At 37.2% G+C, this 24,676-nt stretch overlaps 1 protein-coding gene across 3 annotated transcripts in view; it reads right to left on the bottom strand.

Moving 5' to 3' along the window:
* The window catches only part of LOC122817133 (bactericidal permeability-increasing protein-like), a 388,416-nt gene extending 363,989 nt beyond the window's left edge, over window positions 1-24,427 (bottom strand). For 2 of the 3 annotated variants that reach the window (XM_044090325.1, XM_044090327.1), the window contains exons 1-2: window positions 24,311-24,427; window positions 8,829-8,963 (exon numbers count right to left, since the gene is read on the bottom strand). In XM_044090325.1, coding sequence (XP_043946260.1) covers window positions 8,829-8,934 — 106 coding nt within the window. In that variant the 5' untranslated portion in view covers window positions 8,935-8,963; window positions 24,311-24,427. Of the gene's footprint in view, window positions 1-8,828; window positions 8,964-23,541; window positions 23,678-24,310 lie in introns of those variants that run through there. The other variant, XM_044090326.1, reaches the window with a different exon arrangement.
* Between the last annotated feature and the right edge of the window lie 249 nt (window positions 24,428-24,676).

Genomic DNA, 24,676 nt, shown 5'->3' with positions numbered 1-24,676 from the left:
GAGGCATAATCAGCAAGTCCAACATACAAACTGTTTAATGGTTAGCGCTTTTGTCTGCCACTAATAAGCAAACTTCATCAGACAAGGAAAATAGGAAATTACATATTTTAAATAGGTTCATAGGTTGGTACTAGGCTATCAGCCCTAGGGCCTATACAAGCCTAGCCATAACAATTCCCTGGCTATTTCTTCCCACACTGTTTACTTCCCTGGACCCCTGTCTAGCAGGGCAATTGATGTGATACCCAGGGTGAATTTCCTTTCTCCCATCCAATCATCAAGGTTCCTTTTGAAGAGGGCCAAAGAGGCACTCTGCTTAACATGTATGGGCAATCTATTCCAGAGTCTGGGGAGTCTCTGGGTCAGGAACCTATCTCTCCAGCATGTTTTGTTTATTGTGATGACAAGGTTTAGATCCCTGGAGCATGTGGCTCTGAGGGATTGGGATTTCTTTAAGTGTAGCATGTCCAACAGCTCTGGGTTTGACATGGCCTTGTATGCTGAGCAGAGATCCCCTCTGAGTAGACGATATGCAACAGAGTAAAAAATACATGACATCACTTCCCATCTCTGTTAAAAGGACATGCCACTTTTAAAAACGCAGATATATATATATATATATATATATATATATATATATATATATATATATAAGGTTTGAATATTTATATGCATATGTAGCTGTGTAAACCTACAGTTAAAAATCATCTTTCTAAAGATTTAAGTTTTAAAAGGCATTTCACATTACAGTTGTCATTTAATCCTGGGTAGCAGAAATCATTCAAAACCAGCTGCCAGTTAAGTTCCTTTTCTTCCAACAGCAATGACCAAGGGCCATCCCAAATGTCTGTGAGAAGTTGTTCTATAACCACAAATGAATAAAATGTGCCCTGGGTTGCTACTGACATGTCTGGCTAAGGCTTTAGTAGGATTTTGTTTCTCTATATTGTATATGTGCTCATAAATCCAACAGCTAAAGAAGTCACTGTAAATGTATCTGCTGATTTCAATAGAACTTTTATTACCCCTTTTTCTGCCAGTGCACTCTCTTTAAAAGGGATTATTGTGAAAAACTGCGAATTGAATCTGGCTGATACTTCTGTTTGTCTAATGTTGGGTGAGAGACCACGGGTAACTTTTAAAAAGAGGCTGTAACTTCAAAGCCTTACTTGAAAGACGTAATAAAAATATGTTAACAGTCCCAGGATGTATAAATGTGGCAGGTTTGCCTGTCTTGGAGATGGCTGGAGAAACAAGTCCATTATCACAGTCTTTGCTCTCCCCTATTGCTTCCCAGGTAGGGGAGGATATGAGCACTGGAAGTTTAATCCAACTTATTTTACAACTATCTAACAGAGCGGACGATTTATCTAAATGTTTGCTCAACGGACTATCAACAGACTACTTCCTTCCTGAAATCTGCCAGAGATTTTACATCGGTAAACCTGAGAGACCACTAAGGAGAAGACTGTACGAGCATTTGTACGAGGTATCCAAGGGAGAGGAATCAAATGCTTTTTGTAGGCATTCCTTGTCCTGTAAGGAGATAAAAATTAAGTTTTTTGTGGTGGAACAGGTTTTAGTTGACCCACGAGATGGGAGTTGGGAGTCCAGGTTGGAATACAGAGAATTGTTCTGGCAACTCAAGTTGGATGCGGGCAGAACTCCTGGACTTAATGATTGTATTAGTATCAACAGTGTACTAAAACTCAAGGCTGCCAAATTATAATGCAAACACTGGGTTTGTTATATTAATTTGTTGCTGCTATGCATTTTTAATCCTGTTTGCTTTGTTTTATCTGGATGTATTTTATTGGATTTATAGAGGTTTGGAATTAACAACTGCATTTTTTTCCTGTATATTTATTTACTATTATTATTTTTATATTTCATATTTATAATATTTTTATGACAATTATATGCATTTTATAAATGTGATTAACAATGTTTATGAGAGGGTAAAATTTCCTTATGTTTTCCTATTCAACTTAGTGGGTTACATAGGGTTAATGAATTATTTTACTTCAGTTCTTTACTTGAACTGATTTGTGGATGTTAATTAGTTTCAATCAAGTATTTAAGGGAAGTAATGGATTTGATTCTTTGTTCTGAGAAAGCCTGGTATTTTACTAGGTGAAAGCACGCTCAACTGTACTTCTTGTGTGTATTGCCATTGTTTTACTGTGTACCTGCTATTAATTTATCGTATTTTATTGGATTGATTAAACGTATACTGAATCTACAGTCCTGTTTGCCTTGGATCTGTGCTGTTTGGTTGTTCATTTTGGGTTTTGTTTTGCTTCCTGGTTCATTTATCCATGGCTGAAGGAGTGGATTTTAACGTGTTACTGGACACCCTACTGATTTTAAAAGATGTCTCTGGGGGAGATGATAACTCGCCAGTAACGAGGGGCGTGTTCAGCAAGGTACTGGTTCTTTTATCGCAGTTGGTGGAGAATACGAGAGTTTCCCCTTCTGAACTAACCACAGGGTTGCCGGGCAACCAAAATCAGCTGCTTGAGCAGCAAAATGCACGTAATTCATGTGGGACGTTGAATCATGCTGCTTTTGGAGACGGAGATAGACGGGTGGTAGTCCTACAGTCTAGGGAACACCATATTCAACAAAAAGGAGATTTAAATATCAATCAGAGCAGTCAAGGCTGTAACGGAAATAAAGCTACTGATAACAGTTTTCATTTTGAGTCATGGACAGTTTGGAGATTTAATTTCAACAAAGGTAAGTTCAACAATAGCACTGAGACTTTTGATGAAACTTTCAAACTGTTTAAAGAGAAATTGTATGCTTTTAAATCCAACCATTTGGAAATTGATTATTTAAACAAATATATTTCTGTTAACAGAGTCCCTAAGGGACTTAGAGTTTTTAAATATCCTAATAATGTGAAGCAAAATAGTTGGCTTTATCAGCAGTTAACTGAACTGTTCAACAAAACTGGTATTGAATTACTTAAATTAATGGTACGTAACTATGAGAATCAAAGAGAGGTTTTATTGAACGAAATGAATTCTCTACATGACAAAGTTACCTCTGATAGTGTTTTTGATTTTGACAAAGCAAAATATGATGGTCTTTTCTGGGAAGTGGATAATTTTTGTGATAAACTAATTAACAGGAAAATTAGGAAACTAGAGAGAGATTTATTAGAATATAGGGAGTGGAGAGCCTGTCAACTTTTTAAAACCTTTTCTGCTTCTTTTAATTCTGATAACGTATTCACAGGAGGGGGACGTAGATTGTGACAATGCTAACAGTAGTGAACAGGGGGGGATGTAGATTGTGACAATGCTAACAGTAGTGAACACTCAGGTTACCCTTTAAGGCAACCATCTGTGAGGAGAAGCGAGAGGTTGGCAGAAAAGCAGAGGAATCATTCTTACCAGAACCCCCAATATTTCAGGGGGGAGGGGGGGCAGATACACAGGGAAGAATCGGAATTACCGTCAGACCTAGTGTTACTGCCTCTATCCCTTGAGGAGAATGTTCATATTAGAGATAGGCTAGATATGAACACTGTTTATGATGAAAGAGTATGCAAAAAGGACAATTTTTATTATTTTTAATTTTTACGGATATGAATATTAATGATGTACATTTTAAACTAGTTACTAAAGGGTTTCATTTTGTACCCTCCCGACCCGGATCTCTGGTGAATACATTTATTGACCTTAAAATGTTTATCAGACAACTTAATTTAACAATTTTTTTCAAGTGTCAAGATGTGAACAGACCTGAGTTGAGTAGAAAAAGTCTGTTTAATGCCCCTATCAACCAGTCACTAAAAATTTTTGAGGAACTGGTAGAAAGGGAAGTTAGGCAACTGGATGTTAAGGGAAGGTCAATCACGAACCTTTCAGATCGTGAAATGTCTCTACTTAAATAATTGAAGGAGGAAAAATGTAGAGTGATGAAGCCAGACAAGGGGGGTGGGGTTGTTTGGATGTACACAGTTGATTATGACACATTAATGTATAATATTTTACAGGATCCAGAGCATTACACTGTTGTTTCTCGTAATGAGATTAATATTGCTAATTCTAAAATTAACTATTATTTACTGGATCACCTACTGCAGGGTAGTATTGAAGAGAAATTATAAAATTATCTGCACGAACAGAAGCCCAGGATACCCTGTATATTCGGGATTCCAAAAACCCACAAAGGGATTGATAACATGAAATTCAGACCCATCATAGTGGGAGCTGGAAGTATCACTGAACCATTGGCTACCTATGTGGATTTGAAACTAAAGAAGGTTATTAACTCTGTGTCACATATTACTAAAGATTCATGGGATTTCTTGAGACGAATAACTAGGGATAGATTTGGCTCAGAGATCTTCCTAGTTACTATTGATGTGGTTGAATTATTCCCCAGCATCCCACATGAGGTGGGACTGGAATGGTTTGGGGAAATTTTACTGACAGAATCTGGTTTAGATGGAAACACTATTAACTTAATTCTGGATTTTATGGATACCATCCTTAGGGATAATTTTATTCATTTTAATGTGGAGTTTTACCAGCAAAGGAAAGGTGTTGCTATGGGGGCAGCTTGTGCCCCCCTATATGCAAACTGCATGTTATATTACTGGGAACAGAGGTTTGTCCTTAATACTGATTGGCAGGGTTATATCACCTTTTATACCCGATATTTGGATGACATCTGTCTATTATGGGATTGTCCCAAAGACAACTTTGATGAGTTTATGATATATCTTAATCACTCAACGGAATTTCTAGCTTTCACACACACTGTTAGTGATTCTAGTATTAATTATTTGGACATTACACTTTATAAAGACAGGATTAATAACTGTTTTCTGTCCAAATTGTACAGGAAGTCTTCGTTCTCAAATTCATACTTGCATTTTGAGAACGGACACCCTTATTACCAAAAGATAGGTATAGTGAAGGGCCAAATGATTAGGACCTCTAGAATGACTAGTATGAATTCAGAATTCTTAGAGGAGATTATGACTCTGACTTCATTATTCCTTGAAAGAGGATACCCTACACAAATGATTGACCAGCTAGCTAATGAGGTAATCGAGAACAGGGACAAAACATTTTTTCCCCTGTTAGGTACTGGAATTAATGGTGTCGAGAGAGTAGAGGATGTGGAGCACAAGCACAAGGGGGCTTTCATTCACACCTTTACAAGTACATCAACACAGGTGGAGGACACTATAAGGAAATATTGGCCTATCTTAATGGTCCCATCTCCAGAACCACCCCACCTTCGTTAGAAGGAGGGACACTAATCTAAAGGAGCTTTTTGAAAAGAAGGATTTTATAGTACGGACAGGTGGGGCACTTAGATATGGTACCCACAGATGTGGGGCCTGTCAACAATGTTGTTTATTCTTGATAAGAGTGAGATATTTATTCCATCTAGGGGGTTTAGAATCAAGGCTTCTAGGTACTACAACTGTGGAACTAAAGGGGTGGTATACATTGGGATTTGTGAAATCTGCCAGAGTTTTTACATCGGTAAAACTGACAGACCACTAAGGAGAAGGCTGTACGAGCATTTGTACGAGGTATCCAAGGGAAAGGAATCAATTTTTTTTTAGGCATTCCTTGTCCTGTAAGGAGATAAAAATTACGTTTTTTGTGGTTGAACAGGTTTTAGTTAACCCACGAGGTGGTAGTTGGGAGTCCAGGTTGGAATACAGGGAATTGTTCTGGCAGCTCAAGTTGGATGCAGGCAGAACTCCTGGACTTAATGATTATATTAGTATTAACAGTGTACTAAAACTCAGAGCTGCCAAATTATAATGCAAACACTGGGTTTGTTATATTAATTTGTTGCTGCTATGGATTTTTAATCCTGTTTGTTTTGTTTTATCTGGATGTATTTTATTGGATTTATAGAGGTTTGGAATTAACAACTGCATGTTTTTTCCTGTATATTTATTTACTATTATTATTTTTATATTTCATATTTATAATATTTTTATGACAATTATATGTATTTTATAAATGTGGTTAACAATGTTTATGAGCGGGTAAAATTTCCTTATGTTTTCCTATTCAACTTAGTGGGTTACATAGGGTTAATGAATTATTTTACTTCAATTCTTTACTTGAACTGATTTGTGGATGTTAATTGGTTTCAATCAAGTATTTAAGGGAAGTAATGGATTTGATTCTTTGTTCTGAGGAAGCCTGGTATTTTACTAGGTGAAAGCACACTCAACTGTACTTCTTGTGTGTATTGCCATTGTTTTACTGTGTACCTGCTATGAATTCATTGTATGTTATTGGATTGATTAAACGTACACTGAATCTACAGTCCTGTTTGCCTTGGATCTGTGCTGTTTGGTTCAATGGACTACTTCCTAATTCAGGAGGGGTAAACAATCGGCAACAGCCAGTTCTGAATCAAAATCCTACTATTGGCATCACTGGTCCCCCTATTCCAACAGCGTCTTTGGTTTGTTCGGGCGGGATGTCAGAGACTTCTGTTTCAATGGAAACAAGAGAAATATAGCAACAATATCAATGGGGTCTGCGAAATAATTAAACAAAACTGGAAAATCCTGTTAAGTGAGGATAGACTTAAAAATATAGTGGCTAAAGAATCAAGCTTTGGTTTTAGACGCAACAATAACTCGTAAGACATGGTGTGTAAAGAACCAGGAATGAGAAATAAAATTAGGTTAACATCAGATAGAACAGGTACTTTTCCTTGCAGGCACTGTAAGACTTGTTTCATGATAAGTGATAAAAATAGCTTTGTTCACCACATAAATAAAAAGGAATATATATTTAAACTATATGCAGATTGCCACACGGAGAATGTGGTATATTTAGCGATGTGCCAGTCATGCCCCACTTACTATGTAGGGAAAACCAACAGTAAACTGAAAATTTGAATACAACATCATTTGTACAATATTAGACAGAAGGATGAACATAATGCTCTGTAGCTGCATACTTCTAAGAATCCAACACACACCTTTAAATTTATGGTTATACAGGTTACTCATATGAGTAAAAGGGGGGGACATAGTGAATGTCACTAAGTGTATTGAACTACACTGGATTATAGAGCTAGCAGCAAATCATCCACCAGGGTTGAATACATGTATACCTTTAAGAATAGCCCTTAAGAAAAGGAGGGCAGTGAGATGATTGTTGACTGTGTTTTTAAATGTATTTAAATAGACTTCATGAATGCTGTTTCACTGTCTGATAAAGGGTTATCCTGAAAGTGCCCACAGTTTTATCACCATTTTACCTGTTTTTATGGAATAAAGGTTAGCACAGCCTGTTTGGACTCGACTGTTTTCTTGGATTTACTATTTAAAATATGTAATTTCCTATTTTCCTTGTCTGATGAAGTTTACTTATTAGTGGCAGACGAAAGCGCTAACCATTAAACAGTCTGTTTGTTGGACTTGCTGATTCTGCCTCTCTTTTGTTTTTACAAGTTTTTTTAGTTGTGTATTTGTTTTACATTTGTCATGTGTTCTTGTTTGAGTAATTCCATTTTCCTTTGTCTTCTAATAGCCCCACCTCTATCCCTTTCTGCACCACAAAACTTTCTTCTACTTCTCCACAATTACCATTCTTTCTTAACCCCCCTTTCTACTTCAATTTCTTTCTGACCTTCCCAATTTATAAATCTTCTTCAAATACTTTCCACCCCTCTTTTATAACCAGGTTCTATGTCCGCATGTATCCTAGATCCAGTATCCTTGACTCATCAGCAATACAATGCCTCACTCAGCTTTTAGCTTTACCCCTTATCTACCTACCACCTAATGTTTCAGACATTTTGTCTCAGTTTTATTTATTTCTGACATCTATGCTGTAGACCTCCTTACCTATGTCTTATAAGACATATCTAATGTCTTCTTACATTTATTGCACATGAACTGTTCACATACTAAATGTTATATACTTTGAATGTAATATCCTGTATAATATTGCCATAGAATAAATATATACTTACTTTATCTTTACATAGTGTCACTACAAAACAATCACCTGTTTGTACTTCGATGTCGTGAGAGCTAAGTTTGTAATGAACCTTTGTAAATTTATTTTATCAGGAGTATCTTTAAAGCATCTCCTGGAACTTTTCTCCCCAAGCATCTGGTGAAAAATGAGTTTTGCCCAGTCAGATTTTCCCAGTCAGCAATGACAAATAAATAAATTAATTTGCACTAATACAAATGTTCATTTATACTAATCAGGTGAACTACTAATGTACCTGAAATGTGATGTTTTCTCAAAACATTACTTTGCTGCCTAGCTTGCTGGAATGCAGACAGTTGCAGTCATGGTAGCAGCAGTACAAAAGGTAAGAAAGCATAGCTTTTGTTTAACCACTTATACAATTATCATGTTGAAGCAATTCATATTTGGTGTACCCCCTCATAAGATGGTACATTCCGTACCCTACACTCTAGTTGCTATTGTTATAGAGCGAGTTCTTGACATTTCTGCCTGCTGATATGGAATCTTCCTGCTCTCTCACCATTGCCATCTTGCACTTTCACCCCTCCAACATCCACATTCCTTGTCAGTTCTATACATTGTAGTTGTATGCAGTGATCATTAGTGTAGGGGCACAAAGTCTTGACAAGCAGTTATTTACTTCCTTACCTGTTATGTTTGAATTCACAGCCCACTTTGTTCTTTTCTGTCTACACATCTTCAGAACTGCAAGTTTGGCATAAACATTTGTACAAAACTTTAATTTGACACCTTATGCTTGTTCATATATGTGCGAAGGTGCATAAACATCACAAATTACAGTTTAAGACTAGAATACCAAAATGATATAGAGCTTACCATAATCAATTCCCTTCTGTGTTATTCTACCTACAAGTCCAGGATTGGCACCCTGAGATGAGAACGGTAGGAGAAGGAGCAGGTGGACTAGGAAAACCCAGATCATTTTCTAATTCCAAGTTCTTCTGAAATGTCCTGAATGTATTCAAAAACATTAAGGTTAGCATGTTAGTATTTATAACCAAAGGTAAATAGAAACTGAAATAAACAGCAAATATGGAAATTCGGATTTTATGTAAGAAAATGTAAAGAAAGTTAAATACTGGCAGCTTAATAACTAAAATGTCTGCTTGTATTATTCCCAATTTTCTTATTTTATTTTATTTATTTTACATTTGTTAACCGGGATAGTCCATCTGGATGCATGTCCATTTTCAGCGGAGGCCCGGACAGAAAAGCTCCAAGGTAAGAAGAATACAACATTACATATTACAACTAGAATAATTACAGTGTTTACATACATAAGCGATTTAAACAAGTTCCACAGATTAGAGTTAATCCCGATTATAAATCAGGATTATGTTACACAGTTAAACTGATTCACAGTTTTTACACATTCTAGAGGAGAGTTAGCCAGGCTTGATACATTGACATAGCTAGTTCAGTGTCAAATGTTGTTTGAGTCTAGTTTTAAATTGGCCTAGGGTGGTAAGTCAAGTAATATCAGCTGGAAGAGAGTTCCAGGATCTACCTACAGTGTTTACAAAGAGAGAGTCAATGGCTGAGTTATTAATTTTGCTAATCTGAATTAGTAGCCTGTTGGAGAATCGAAGCAGTCTAGGATTATTATAAGGGGTGATAATATTTTTAGTGCAGGAGTATTGTCCAGATTATAGAGGATTTTATAGGCCATAATTAGTTGGTTATACTGGATTAGGCTGGGTAGTTCAAGCCACCCAAGCTGGTTTAGATTAATACAATGATGAGTCCTAAAAGGCAGCCCAGTGGCAAACCTGGCAATGTAGTTATAGCAGATTGAGAGTTTGTTAAAGACAGACTTGTTTAAATTAGAGAGTAGCGGAGATGCATACAGAGGAGTTGAAAGAAGGTGAGATCGAGCTATGGCAATTTTAGCTGGGGGGGGGGGGTTAGGAAGAATTTTATTCCGTAAAGTGACCCTAGTTTTTTATTTATGGTTTTGATAGTTTGGTTAACATGTAGGTTGAATTTTAGATTATTATCTATAATGACCTAATAGTTTTGTAGAGGGGTCAGGAGAGATTATTGTGCCATCATTTGCATTTATGGTAAAGGTGAATGCAGTAGACCTATGTGTTGGTGAGAAAAACAGCATTTTAGTTTTTTTGGGATTTAGGATCAGACGACATTCAGAAAGCCAGTTTTCTATTGTATTAAAGCTGGTCTGGGTAGCTGACCATAGCTCTGTTGGGGATGTGGCCAAGCAGATCAGGGTGGAGTCGTCAGCATATTGGATACAGCTGACTTTTGGGATGACAGTATAAAGGTCATTAATGAAGATGGAGAACAGCAGAGGACCTAGTATAGAACCTTGTGGTACTCCAACGGTCTTAGGTAGGAGGTTAGAGAGTTTGTTTTGCCAGAGGACAGCCTGCTGTCTGCCATTCAGATAGGATTGAAAACATTGAAGGGCTTTAGTATCTAGACAGATTGTTTGCAGGGTGTGGATTAAAAGTTGGTGATCAACCATATTGAATGCCTTGGAAAGATCCAAGAAGAGGGCTGAGGATATATAATTATTGTTGCGATTATGGTTTATGGTATTGTTATAGGCTAGGAGGGCTGAACTAGAGCTGTGGTGAGGCTGAAAGCTATGCTGAGTGTCTGCCATAAGGTGATTCTGGATTAGGTGGTGCATCAGTTGTCTATGAATACATTTTTCCATAATCTTTGCAAGTGGACAGAGTATAGCTTATAGTAGGATGATTATAGAGATTAGATTTTAACTTATACTGCCATTCATTGCAAATTTCCTCAAGTAAATGTTTGGCTTTATCTTACATCTACATTTGTAGTTCAAATTTAATTCGTAAAGGAAATTTGCAATGAATGGCAGTGGAACACTTGGTTGAGAAAAACATATGAGTCACCACTATTTGAACTTATCATAACTGAGCAACTTCAGTATAACAGTTACTCACTAACCAGAATTGCACTGCAGGAATTTTCAGAGGGGATTTATGAATCCTTTTCAGATGGACAGGTTTGAAGATATTTTGTAGAATATACGTTGAGTATGTTATATCAGTAATAAAATAACCTAACAACCATAAAAATAAATACTTTGGTAAATACTTGTTGTGTCTTTTGGCTTTTCCCGGTTTCAGCAGAACTCCAGTCCGTTAATGATTGGTAGTTGATTTTCGTGCTGAGTTACCAGCCCTGACGCACAACCTTCAACGGATTCATGTATGTCTCCACGAAGAAGACGCCGAGCTGAGAATCGAACCAGACAGCGTCTTACTATGAGGAATGCTACCGCAGCACCACCACCACTGGTACTTTGGTAAATACTACTTAGAAAAATATTGTTAGATCTAATATCATTTAAATGTACAAAAATACAGAATTTTTGCATAAGTCTAGAAATGCAGCCATATTAAAGCAGGCTTTTACAGTCTGAATACAGTTTTAATAAATATCACAAAAAATTGCCTTCAGTCAAGAATACTGATAAGAACTGAAGTACAAGCACATGTTCTTTGTATGCTAAAAGGCTTGAAAACCAAGGCTAAACAGGTGTGCAAAGCAGGGTTTGGTATTATTAGAAATATACTAAGTTAAGTTAGTTCATTTGGACTGATATGCAGAAAGTCTTTGCAGTGCAGACACTCAAGTCTGAGTGCAGAAGTCAGGCCAAATATTCAGCATTCCATAAGATCAATGATATTGGTCAGAAGAGTAAGACTGTTTTAGTTTGTATTATTCAGGAAAATCAGAATATGCATGCAGAAACTTTGGATATGTTTATTAGCACTGCTATTGTTATCCAGCATTCCAAAATACTATGTTATTGGAGGCAGTATTCAGATATTGTTGGTACATAATAAAGCATTTTTAACTGAGCTACAGTTTGAAGACTTTATTCTAAAAGGTACAAGAAGACTGTGCCTATGAAGGAGAGACTGCCAACTGCTAAGCACATGTTTGGGTAATTAGCAGATAAAGACATTATTCCAGTCTCATTCCACTTACTTCCAGTTCATTCCAGTATACTAGAGTTTTATCAATTCCTTCAATGGCAAGCCAGCTATATAGATATATACAGATATGTGCATATATCTGTTTATCTATCTATATGAATATATGACCATCTCATCATTTACTGAACTTTCACAACAGCAAATACAAAAACAGTGACCTTATGGTCATTAAAGCATTGCTACTTAAACACAGAGCAACAGGCACTTTGAGTAATAAGCATAAATCAACAGTACAAAAATATGACAGAAACCAGACCATTCTGCAAAATCAAGGACAGATGAAAAGCCACTGTAGTACTTATGCAGTGTGTCCTCCCCATCCAAGGTAGATACAACTACTCCTTGCCTTGCTTGGACACATCCAGAGTCACTACATGGGGGTGAGATGCAACAAGCATGTCACAATTTGAAATCTCTGGCTGACTGTGATGGCCCTGACACATTTGTCATACCTCTCAACTTCACTTCAAGAGCAAGAAATCTGGACAAAGCCATACACAGAAGTGGGACAAAGGCACAACAAGAAGGACAATTTTTAAATATTGCTCTAATAAACTTAGAAAGATAATAGAATAGGTCTTGCATTAGTATGAATTTTCTGAAGGGTATAAAATCTGAAACTCAAATGTCTGTCATTTTCTAACTTCAGTCTTTAGTGATTTGTCACTAATTTGCCAAAAACACAATTATATGAAAAATGGACCAAAAATGTGATGCAAAAATATAAAAAATAGACACACAATACAGCTTCTACCTGTCAAAGAAGGGACACTTTAATATTAGTACTGCTACCTTGAGCAGCTGACAAAATAAAAGAATCTACATGCATTTCAATCTATAACTTTGATTATTACAGTTATTTCTTAATTGTAAACCCTCCATGTTTTCTTCCAAAATTGCTATTTTGCGGAGGGATTATTAGGGGGAAGAGCAACATTTTGAGCCAAAAATTGGGGACAGTTGAGAGGTTGGCTATGCCTAATTCTATAAAGCAATTTATTTGCATGTACCTCTCAACCTGTTAATGCAGTAAATCTGAACAAGGCCAAATATATTGGGGGCACATATAAACAGTACTAAAAATTGCTCTTGTATAAATTGAGACAGTTGATAGAACGGCTCTTACTTTAACATGCATTTTTATAAAGGTTATGAAGTCTGAAACTTATTATTTAGTGACTTCTGGCAAATCATTTAGGAATTAAAACTACAAATTTTATGAACAACAAACCAAAAATAAGAAGCAAAAATCTATTCATTCTTTGAAAATCTGGACAGTTGGGAGGTATAGTTCAGCTGGGCCTGTCTGAGTTTGCTGCCCTGCCCCCGGCTGACAAAATAATGGTTGAACTGGAGCCTCTGCAGCCATTCCAATTAACCATTACTTGGCTATTTCACTCCATTTACCATAAACACTAATGTGCATACTGCTTTACTTCAATGATTGGACTTCATTTGAAAGTTTTATTTTGTATTTTACAGCACAAACATTAAGTAATCTGTTAAACAAAGCAATGCAGTCTCACAATGAAAACTTAGCATTAAAACTTCTCTGCCCTTGAAACTCACATTCATTGAAACAGCATTGAAACCCACATTCAAAGAAAATACATTTTGCCAGTGGCAGATAAAGATTAATTTTGGGCTGTTTTGAATCATAGGCCCCTTGCATATGAAACATACATGTGCTCTTTGATACACCTTCCTCATTGTACTAAAAATTATATTCCTTGTACAATACAGTACACTTGTTAGAGGGTGTTTTAAATTTGTTTTGAACATTTTCCAGTAAGCAATGAAACAAAACATATGCACCCATAATGGCAAAACTGCCCAGTTGAGAACATTTATCATAAAAAGTCTACTCAGACTTCCACAGTCCACCATTATTAGTAAATATACACAATTCTACAGTCCACCATTATTAGTAAATATGCACAATTCCACAGTCCACCATTATTAGTAAATATGCACAATTCTACAGTCCACCATTATCAGTAAATATGCACAATTCTACAGTGCACCTTTATCAGTAAATATGCACAATTCTACAGTCCATATTCAGTGAATTCAGTTCTTGCCATAGCTGTCAACCTTAGCACAAAAACCTGGGCGAAGCCAATAATGGGGAATACAGTCCCAAAATAGGGACAAATTTAAAATATTCATCTTATAAACTTAGAAAATTGCTAGAAAAAAGGTTGTGCTACTATGTATTCTGAAGAACATGAAGTTTGAAATTCAAATGCCGGTCAATTCTACTGCGGACAGAACAAAAACAATTTTCAGCAGAGACACAGGGATTAATACTGCAGACCGTCTTTGTAAAATGGCAGGGCATCAGAGCAAATCCACACAAACACAGGCAGGAGATGCAGACTCAAACAGAAGCCACCCCAACCAAGAATCAAACCAGAAAACCTATAGCTGTGAGGCAACAATACTACCACCGCACCATCAATTATGCAAGGAATTAAACATTCAGAAACCTGAAGTCTGAAATTCAAATGCCTGTCAATTTTACTGCGGACAGAACAAAACCAATTTTCAGCAGGGATTAAAACTGCAGACCGTCTTTGTAAAATGGCAGGGCACCAGAGCAAATCCACACAAACACATGGAGGAGATGCAGACTCCACACAGAAGCCACCCCAACCAAGAATCAAACCAGAAAACCTATAGCTGTGAGGCAACAATACTACCACTGCACCATCAAATCTGCAAGGAATCAAACATTCAGAAACCTGAAGTCTGAAATTCAAATGCCTGTCAATTTTACTGCGGACAGAACAAAAACAATTTTCAGCAGAGATGCAGGGATTAATACTGCGAACCGTCTTTGCAAAATGGCAGGGCACCAGAGCAAATCCACACAAATACAGGGAGGAGATGCAGACAGAAGCCACCCCAACCAGAATCAAACCAGAAAACCTATAGTTGTGAGGTAACAATACTATCACTGCACCATCAATTATACAAGGAATTAAACATTCAGAAACCTGAAGTCTGAAATTCAAATGCCTGTCAATTTTACTGCGGACAGAACAAAAACAATTTTCAGCAGAGGCGAGGGATTAAAACTGCAGACACATCTTTGTAAAATGGCAGGGCACCAGAGCAAATCCACACAAACACAGGCAGGAGATGTAGACTCCAAACAGAAGCCACCCCAACCAAGAATCAAACCAGAAAACCTATAGCTGTGAGGCAACAATACTACCACCGCACCATCAAATCTGCAAGGAATTAAACATTCAGAAACCTGAAGTCTGAAATTCAAATGCCTGTCAAATTTACTACGGACAGAACAAAACAATTTTCAGCAGAGGCGCAGGGATTAAAACTGCAGACACATCTTTGTAAAATGGCAGGGCACCAGAGCAAATCCACACAAACACAGGCAGGAGATGTAGACTCCAAACAGAAGCCACCCCAACCAAGAATCAAACCAGAAAACCTATAGCTGTGAGGCAACAATACTACCACCGCACCATCAAATCTGCAAGGAATTAAACATTCAGAAACCTGAAGTCTGAAATTCAAATGCCTGTCAAATTTACTGGACAGAACAAAACAATTTTCAGCAGAGGAGGGATTAAAACTGCAGACACATCTTTGTAAAATGGCAGGGCACCAGAGCAAATCCACACAAACACAGGCAGGAGATGCAGACTCCACACAGAAGCCACCCCAACCAAGAATCAAACCAGAAAACCTATAGCTGTGAGGCAACAATACTACCACTGCACCATCAAATACGCGGGTAATTAAACATTCAGAAACCCTTAAGTCTGAAATTCAAATGCCTATCAATTTTATTTAACATTTTTTAATCAGGACAGTCTGACTTGGAACAAATAAACAAATTTTCAGCGGAGGCCCAGGAAGAAATAATGCAGACATGTCTTTGTAACATGGGAGGCACAAAAGCAAACCCACACAAACACAGGGAGAAGATACAGACCCCACAAAGAAGGAACCCCAGCCAAGAATCAAACCCAAGAACCTGCAGCTGTGAGGCAACAATGCTACTACTACACCATCAAATATCAAGCATTGCAACATTTACAAACCACAGATATTATGAGGAACAGATCAGATCAAATATGAGGTAAAAATCTGAAATTTTTTTACAAATGGTGGTGGGTAGGGAACTCAAGTCTTTAACACCTGCATACAGGGTACAGGGTTCAAGCCTGAGGCATTCCCTACCACACCACCATAACACCTGGGGCATTTTCACACACACACACACACACTAAACTGCAGTAAAGCACAAGCACCATACACAAACTAAACTCCAGTAAAGCACCATACACACAAATAAAAAGAAAAATAAACATTGTAAATTGAAAGGCACCTTACCTGAATACATCCAGAGTTAACGTCCGTACATACATCCTTCAGCGCAATACTGAAGACCCGAGATCCACATGCTCCTTCCCCGGACGAGATCCCTAAGGCACTGTCGAGTCCCTGCTGCAAGAGGAGCAGTCCGGCTCCCATAATCCTGGCGGGTCTGTGCACTGTAAAGTGCACAGGCGCCTTGTGTCCCCCTATGGGGACGGCCGGGCTGCCTTGAGCATGCGCATGACCGATAAGCGGGACTCGGTCTATGCGCATCTTGTGAAGTCCGCGAATTTTAAAAAAATATTTTTTTTTATTTTTCATTTCTTTTTCTTTCTTTTTTTCTTTTTGAGGGGGCTGCAGTCCGGCAGCCCTATGCCACGAGCCGCCCCTGGATACAGCTGACTTTTGGGATGACAGTATAAAGGTCATTAATGAAGATGGAGAACAGCAGAGGACCTAGTATAGAACCTTGTGGTACTCCAACGGTCTTAGGTAGGAGGTTAGAGAGTTTGTTTTGCCAGAGGACAGCCTGCTGTCTGCCATTCAGATAGGATTGAAAACATTGAAGGGCTTTAGTATCTAGACAGATTGTTTGCAGGGTGTGGATTAAAAGTTGGTGATCAACCATATTGAATGCCTTGGAAAGATCCAAGAAGAGGGCTGAGGATATATAATTATTGTTGCGATTATGGTTTATGGTATTGTTATAGGCTAGGAGGGCTGAACTAGAGCTGTGGTGAGGCTGAAAGCTATGCTGAGTGTCTGCCATAAGGTGATTCTGGATTAGGTGGTGCATCAGTTGTCTATGAATACATTTTTCCATAATCTTTGCAAGTGGACAGAGTATAGCTTATAGTAGGATGATTATAGAGATTAGATTTTAACTTATACTGCCATTCATTGCAAATTTCCTTTACGAAGTAAATGTTTGGCTTTATCTTACATCTACATTTGTAGTTCAAATTTAATTCGTAAAGGAAATTTGCAATGAATGGCAGTGGAACACTTGGTTGAGAAAAACATATGAGTCACCACTATTTGAACTTATCATAACTGAGCAACTTCAGTATAACAGTTACTCACTAACCAGAATTGCACTGCAGGAATTTTCAGAGGGGATTTATGAATCCTTTTCAGATGGACAGGTTTGAAGATATTTTGTAGAATATACGTTGAGTATGTTATATCAGTAATAAAATAACCTAACAACCATAAAAATAAATACTTTGGTAAATACTTGTTGTGTCTTTTGGCTTTTCCCGGTTTGGGGTTGCCACAGCAGAACTCCAGTCCGTTAATGATTGGTAGTTGATTTTTACGTGCTGAGTTACCAGCCCTGACGCACAACCTTCAACGAAGGTACGCCCATTCATGTATGTCTCCACGAAGAAGACGCTCGAGCTGAGAATTGAACCAGACAGCGTCTTACTATGAGGCGACAATGCTACCGCAGCACCACCACCACTGGTACTTTGGTAAATACTACTTAGAAAAAATATTGTTAGATCTAATATCATTTAAATGTACAAAAATACAGAATTTTTGCATAAGTCTAGAAATGCAGCCATATTAAAGCAGGCTTTTACAGTCTGAATACAGTTTTAATAAATATCACAAAAAATTGCCTTCAGTCAAGAATACTGATAAGAACTGAAGTACAAGCACATGTTCTTTGTATGCTAAAAGGCTTGAAAACCAAGGCTAAACAGGTGTGCAAAGCAGGGTTTTGGTATTATTAGGAAATATACTAAGTTAAGTTAGTTCATTTGGACTGATATGCAGAAAGTCTTTGCAGTGCAGACACTCAAGTCTGAGTGCAGAAGTCAGGCCAAATATTCAGCATTCCATAAGATCAATGATATTGGTCAGAAGAGTAAGACTGTTTTAGTTTGTATTATTCAGGAAAATCAGAATATGCATGCAGAAACTTTGGATATGTTTATTAGCACTGCTATTGTTATCCAGCATTCCAAAATACTATGTTATTGGAGGCAGTATTCAGATATTGTTGGTACATAATAAAGCATTTTTAACTGAGCTACAGTTTGCAGACTTTATTGTGAAAGGTACAAGAAGATTTGGCCCATTAAGGAGAGACCGGCACCTGCTAAGCACATGTTTGGGTAATTAGCAGATAAAGACATTATTCCAGTCTCATTCCACTTACTTCCAGTTCATTCCAGTATACTAGAGTTTTATCAATTCCTTCAATGGCAAGCCAGCTATATAGATATATACAGATATGTGCATATATCTGTTTATCTATCTATATGAATATATGACCATCTCATCATTTACTGAACTTTCACAACAGCAAATACAAAAACAGTGACCTTTTTAGACTGAAAAGATTAAACTGGTAAAAAAAAAAAAGAAAAAAATGGAGAGATTCAAGAATGTACCATGATGTGTACATCTCTACATACTGAGATAGTACATACTGAGCAGCAAATGGTTTTCTTGGAAGAAGAAGTTATAAGAAACTTGAAATTGGTATGTTAGAAGATGAAGAGGTTAGAATTCTGCTTTGACTTGATTAAAGCAAAGACAGCACTATTGAGAGTTTTCCCAAAGAAGTCATTGGGTGAAGAAAGGGCTTATCAGAAACATTTAACTACGAGAAGTGGGACACCCCTACTAACAGGTTTCTTATCAGAGGAGGATTTACCAGGTTTCTTATCAGAAGTGGATCTACCTATCTGGACAACGTGTCCTGTCAGTATTAGTTTTAAGGGCATGCACACTTATGCAACCAGTGTATTGTAAATTCTTATGTTTTATATTTTTCCCCTAACAGATTTGTTTATTTTTCAATTGAATTGTACAGGTTATAGGTCACAATAAAGGTGGAAAAAGTTTTGAAATTATTTATTGTGGTCTCATCTTTTATATCACAAAACCTGGTATTTTAACAGGGCTGTGTAAATGTTTTATATCCACTGTATATGAATGAGTAGGGGTTAGGGTACAACCCACATTAATATATATGAATGAGTAGGGGGTGGGGTACAGCTCACATTAATATATATGAATGAGTAGGGTTAGGGTACAGGTCACAGTTATATATATGAATGAGTAGAGGGTAGGATACAGGTCACAATAATATATATGATTGAGTAGGGGGAATGATACTGCTCACATTAATATATATGAATGAGTAGGGAGTAGGGCACAGGTCACATTAATACATATGAATGAGTAGGGGGTGGGGTACAGCTCACATTAATATATATGAATCAGTAGGGGGTAGGGCACAGGTCACATTAATATATATATGATTGAGTAGGAGGTATGATACTGCTCACATTAATATATATGAATGAGTAGGGGGTGGGGTACAGCTCACATTAATATATATGAATGAGAAGGGTTAGGGTACAGGTCACATTAATATATAATGACTCAGTAGGGGGTATGATACTGCTCACAGTAACATATATGAATGAGTAGGGGGTAGGGCACAGGTCACATTAATATATATGACTCAGTAGGGGGTAGGGTACAGCTCACATTAATATATATGACTCAGTAGGGGGTAGGGCACAGGTCACATTAATATATATATGAATGAGTAGGGTACAGCTCACATTAACATATATGAATGAGTAGGGGGTAGGGCACAGGTCACATTAATATATATGACTCAGTAGGGGGTAGGGTACAGCTCACATTAATATATATGACTCAGTAGGGGGTAGGGCACAGGTCACATTAATATATATATGAATGAGTAGGGTACAGCTCACATTAACATATATGAATGAGTAGGGGGTGGGGTACAGCTCACATTAATATATATATATGACTGAGTAGGGTATGATACTGCTCACATTAATTTATATGAATGAGTAGGGGGTATGATACTGCTCACATTAACATATATGAATGAGTAGGGGGTAGAACACAGGTCACATTAATATATATGAATGAGTAGGGGGTAGGACACAGGTCACATTAATATATATGATTGAGTAGGGGGTAGGGCACAGGTCACATTAATATATATGATTGAGTAGGGGGTAGGGCACAGGTCACATTAATATATATGATTGAGTAGGGGGTATGATACTGCTCACATTAATAAATATGAATGAGTAGGCTGTAGGGTACAGCTCACATTAATATATAATGACTCAGTAGGGGGTATGATACTGCTCACATTAATATATATGAATGAGTAGGGGGTAGGGCACAGGTCACATTAATATATAATGACTCAGTAGGGGGTATGATACTGCTCACATTAATATATATGATTGAGTAGGGGGTAGGGCACAGGTCACATTAATATATATGATTGAGTAGGGGGTAGGGCACAGGTCACATTAATATATATGATTGAGTAGGGGGTAGGGCACAGGTCACATTAATATATATGATTGAGTAGGGGGTATGATACTGCTCACATTAATATATATGAATGAGTAGGGGGTAGGGCACAGGTCACATTAATATATAATGACTCAGTAGGGGGTATGATACTGCTCACATTAATATATATGACTCAGTAGGGGGTAGGACACAGGTCGCATTAATATATATGATTGAGTGGGGGGTATGATACTGCTCACATTAATATATATGAATGAGTAGGGCACAGGTCACATTAATATATATGAATGAGTAGGGTGTAGGGTATAGCTCACATTAATATATAATGACTCAGTAGGGGGTATGATACTGCTCACATTAATATATATGAATGAGTAGGGGGTAGGGCACAGGTCACATTAATATATAATGACTCAGTGAGGGGTATGATACTGCTCACATTAATATATATGAATGAGTAGGGGGTAGGGTACAGCTCACACTTTTTTTTTAGTGAGCACAGGAGGATTAAGGGATTTGTTTTATGACTCATGGCATTTCTATGTCTCACATAACTTATTTTATTTGCTTACACTGCAAGATATGCCATTTATTATACATCGAACCTGTGTCTGTATGTGTATAAATATATAATGTGTGGCCGACTAATGAAATGTCAATCACAAATGCACCTCAGGAATGGGCTTTAACATGGATCCTGGAGGTGCAAAAGGGCAAATCCACTGAACTGAGGATCGCTGGATTGTAATAGACACTCTATAAATGAATGATGCCATATATTTCCCTGGGCATGTGTGTGTGTGTGTGTGTGTGTGTGTGTGAGTATGTGTGCGTGCGTGTATGTGTGTGTGTGTGTGTGTGTATGTGTGTCGGAGTGTATATATACACACACACACACACACACACACACACACACGCACACACACACTCATGCGCGCACACAGACGAGTGTGTGTGTGTGTGTGTGTGTGTGTGTGTGTGTGTGTGTGTGTACGTGTGTATGTGTATATATATATATATATATATATATATATATATATATATATATTTTTTTTTTTTTTTTTTCTTTTCTTTATATACACTTTACATCTGTCATCAGGTTCTAAGAAAGTCATTCAGGTGTTTGTTTTTATGATAGCATTACAGGGTCTACTTTAGTTTAGCGAACGATCAGATGATCAAATGCTGTTATTTTGAACACTAATTGTCAAACCGGCAAAATAGTGAACGACCGGAACAGCAAATTTTTCCCAGGGAAAGAAATTGCTGTGCCGGCCGTCCGCGTTGTGCCATTTCCTTCACTGTAGTGCGACCTTGGAGTTGGTATATTTATGTAGGGGGGGGTGTGGGGGTGCACAGCCCCCCACATTGGGAGGGGTGAGCAAAGCCCCCCACTTCATTTAGTGTTTTTTTTTTTTTTTTTTTTGGGAACAGTGATTTTTTTCCCTGGGGAAAACAATTGCTGTTCTGGTTGTTTGCTGTTTTGCGTTTTCGCACTTTAGGGGTTGATATAACAACGTTCGCTCACTCTTACAGACTGCAACCATATATAATATAGATTGATAGATAGATAGACAGATACAGATATAAAATGTAATGAAAATAACATTATAAAATGGTATGGAGTAAGTATATGGAATAAGAAAGGGAAGGGGAGGTGGTGTACATATTTAAACAGATCATGGTAAGTATTGTCAGGAAAAGTAAAACTAGGGACTGAAGGAAAGCTGTAATGATGTATTACATACAGCTGAAGACTGGGTACAGAAAACTACCAAAAGTACGATTTAAGTCAGTTACAGTTTGTAAAACCGCTTCAGTAGGTCACCAAAACACAGATTGTTATTCCATGGGATACTCTGGTATCTGCATTAAACTACCATGTTACTAATCATAATAACTGACAAGTCTCAATCTCTCCTTCTCACATATAAATCAACCGCTGTCTCACTGTCCTCCCTTTTCCTCCTCATTTATTCAAAATTAATGCTCCTTATAACAGCCCAACTAGCCCCAACCATTCTCGTTTTCCTAATTACATTATTTCCTTAATCTTAAAGGGTATGAAATATTCAGTTATTCTACTACTAACATATACAGTTAAGTACTAGGCTAGCTGCCCTTGCAGTCCATTTTAAGCCTAGCCAATTTCCCTTCAAAGATGAGAATTAAACCGTGTATCTTATGCCTGTGAGGTAAACACCTCAATCTGTTATACATCATACTGCGTTATGTTATCAACACCCCCCCCCCCAAGTAGTTCCAGAGTTAAGCTCTTTGTTTTCATTATTTTAATTACCAGAAATCACTGGTAATATTACAGCATCTTATTCAATGTTATATCTCACTACTTTATACAAGCCAGTGCCTATTTCCAATGAATGATCAACACTGTATATACCTATACAAGTTATGTATATGAACTATTTCTAAATGATGTTTATGTAAGCACCTTTTCTCTCATGTATGTACACTTACCTACATTTTGTATTCCATATGATATTGTGCAACTGATTTTTATGTATATATCAAAACTGATATTAAATGTGAACCTTTTTTCCCTGTGGCCTCTGCTGAAAAAAAGTTTTTATCCCAGTCAGACTTTCCCGGTAAACAAAGATACAGAGATAGACAGATAAATAAATAAATAAATAAAGTAGTATTTTTACAGATGTATGCAGGCTACTTACATCAGACAGCTAAGACAGTACAAAATGCCTTTGCTTAATACACCAGGACTGATATTTATACTTTCAATAAACCAAACTACTGTAACAGTATTAGTTTCCTATCACTGTGTTTGCTTTTTGTACAGCACGCGGAAAATATTATTATTTGAATTTTTATACCTTTGTTAATCATGCAAGTCCACTGTATGCAAGTATCCCTTTTCATGGTGACCCGGGCCGGGACCATCATCTAGTTAACTGACTTGCTTAGAGTTAAATAGCAAATAAATGTAGGTGGAAGGAAATAAATCTTTTACCCCTGACCACAGGAAGCAGCTTGTTAAAAGCTCCAGCAAAACTAAACTGAGTACTACATATATCCTGGGTTGTCTCTTCACAGCAACAGAATGTCTCCAGTCAATACTATTTAACATCACAACATTTCTTAGGTTAGACTGCCAGAAGGATTTGAGTTAAGTTCTAAGTTTTAAGTTTATGCTTTTCTGTGGACAGTTCACACTGCTTTTTGAAGTAACCTTGACAGGTCTTGTTCGATGGAGTCTGAAATTCACTTTAAAAGACATGAGCGCCGAAAGCAATTCTGTTGTTTTTTTGAGAGCTTACGTCTGAAAGTAACTGAAACACAAGCAAGAGCAAACGATTCTTGTGACATACCATCCAGACTACGTCTTCTTATACACCAAGTACTAAACAACAAAGCACTGGCAGCATATTTTTGTCTTTTCAGATTTAATTAATAGGTTCAAAACTGTAAGAATGAATAGAAAGATTAGTGCAAGCCTTCTTAAAAGCTACAGTTTCAGCAAGACAAATGAAGCTCTTATTTGGAACCTTCAGCTTTTCAGCCATCTTTTTGTGTGCTTTTACAATACAAATCTCTGAGTAAAGGGAAATATCCTTAATAAAAAGAAACTTTTCAGTACGTTACCTCTTTCATTCAGAGAAGATTCTCAGCCTGATCTGAAAGTAGTTCTGAAATGTCTGAGCAGAAACTCTAGTTGCTAGACAGCTGTAGAATAAGGAAGTTAAATGCAAGAGTTTCAGATTATTTAAAGACACACTTCCTTGATATTCAGAAACTAACCATTGATAGTTACAGTACAAACTTAAAATATTACATTTTAGCAATAAAATGCCAAGTATTATTATAGTTTATTCTGCTGTCTGGATTTTAGTTTCTTTCTAAATGCTGCTTTAGTCTTTGATGTTTTTTCCCCTTAGATTGTGGTGTTAGAGGGTTAAGTATTTTACCTTGTACATATGAATTTCATTACTTTTGTCAGGAAATCCACTA

The sequence above is a fragment of the Protopterus annectens genome, chromosome 12.part0, assembly GCF_019279795.1.
Source record: "Protopterus annectens isolate FY-2018-M chromosome 12.part0, PAN1.0, whole genome shotgun sequence".
NCBI classification, from domain to species: Eukaryota; Metazoa; Chordata; order Ceratodontiformes; family Protopteridae; genus Protopterus; species Protopterus annectens.
The sequence above is the reverse complement of the archived record's forward strand: the minus strand, read 5'-3'. Positions and strand labels throughout refer to the sequence as shown.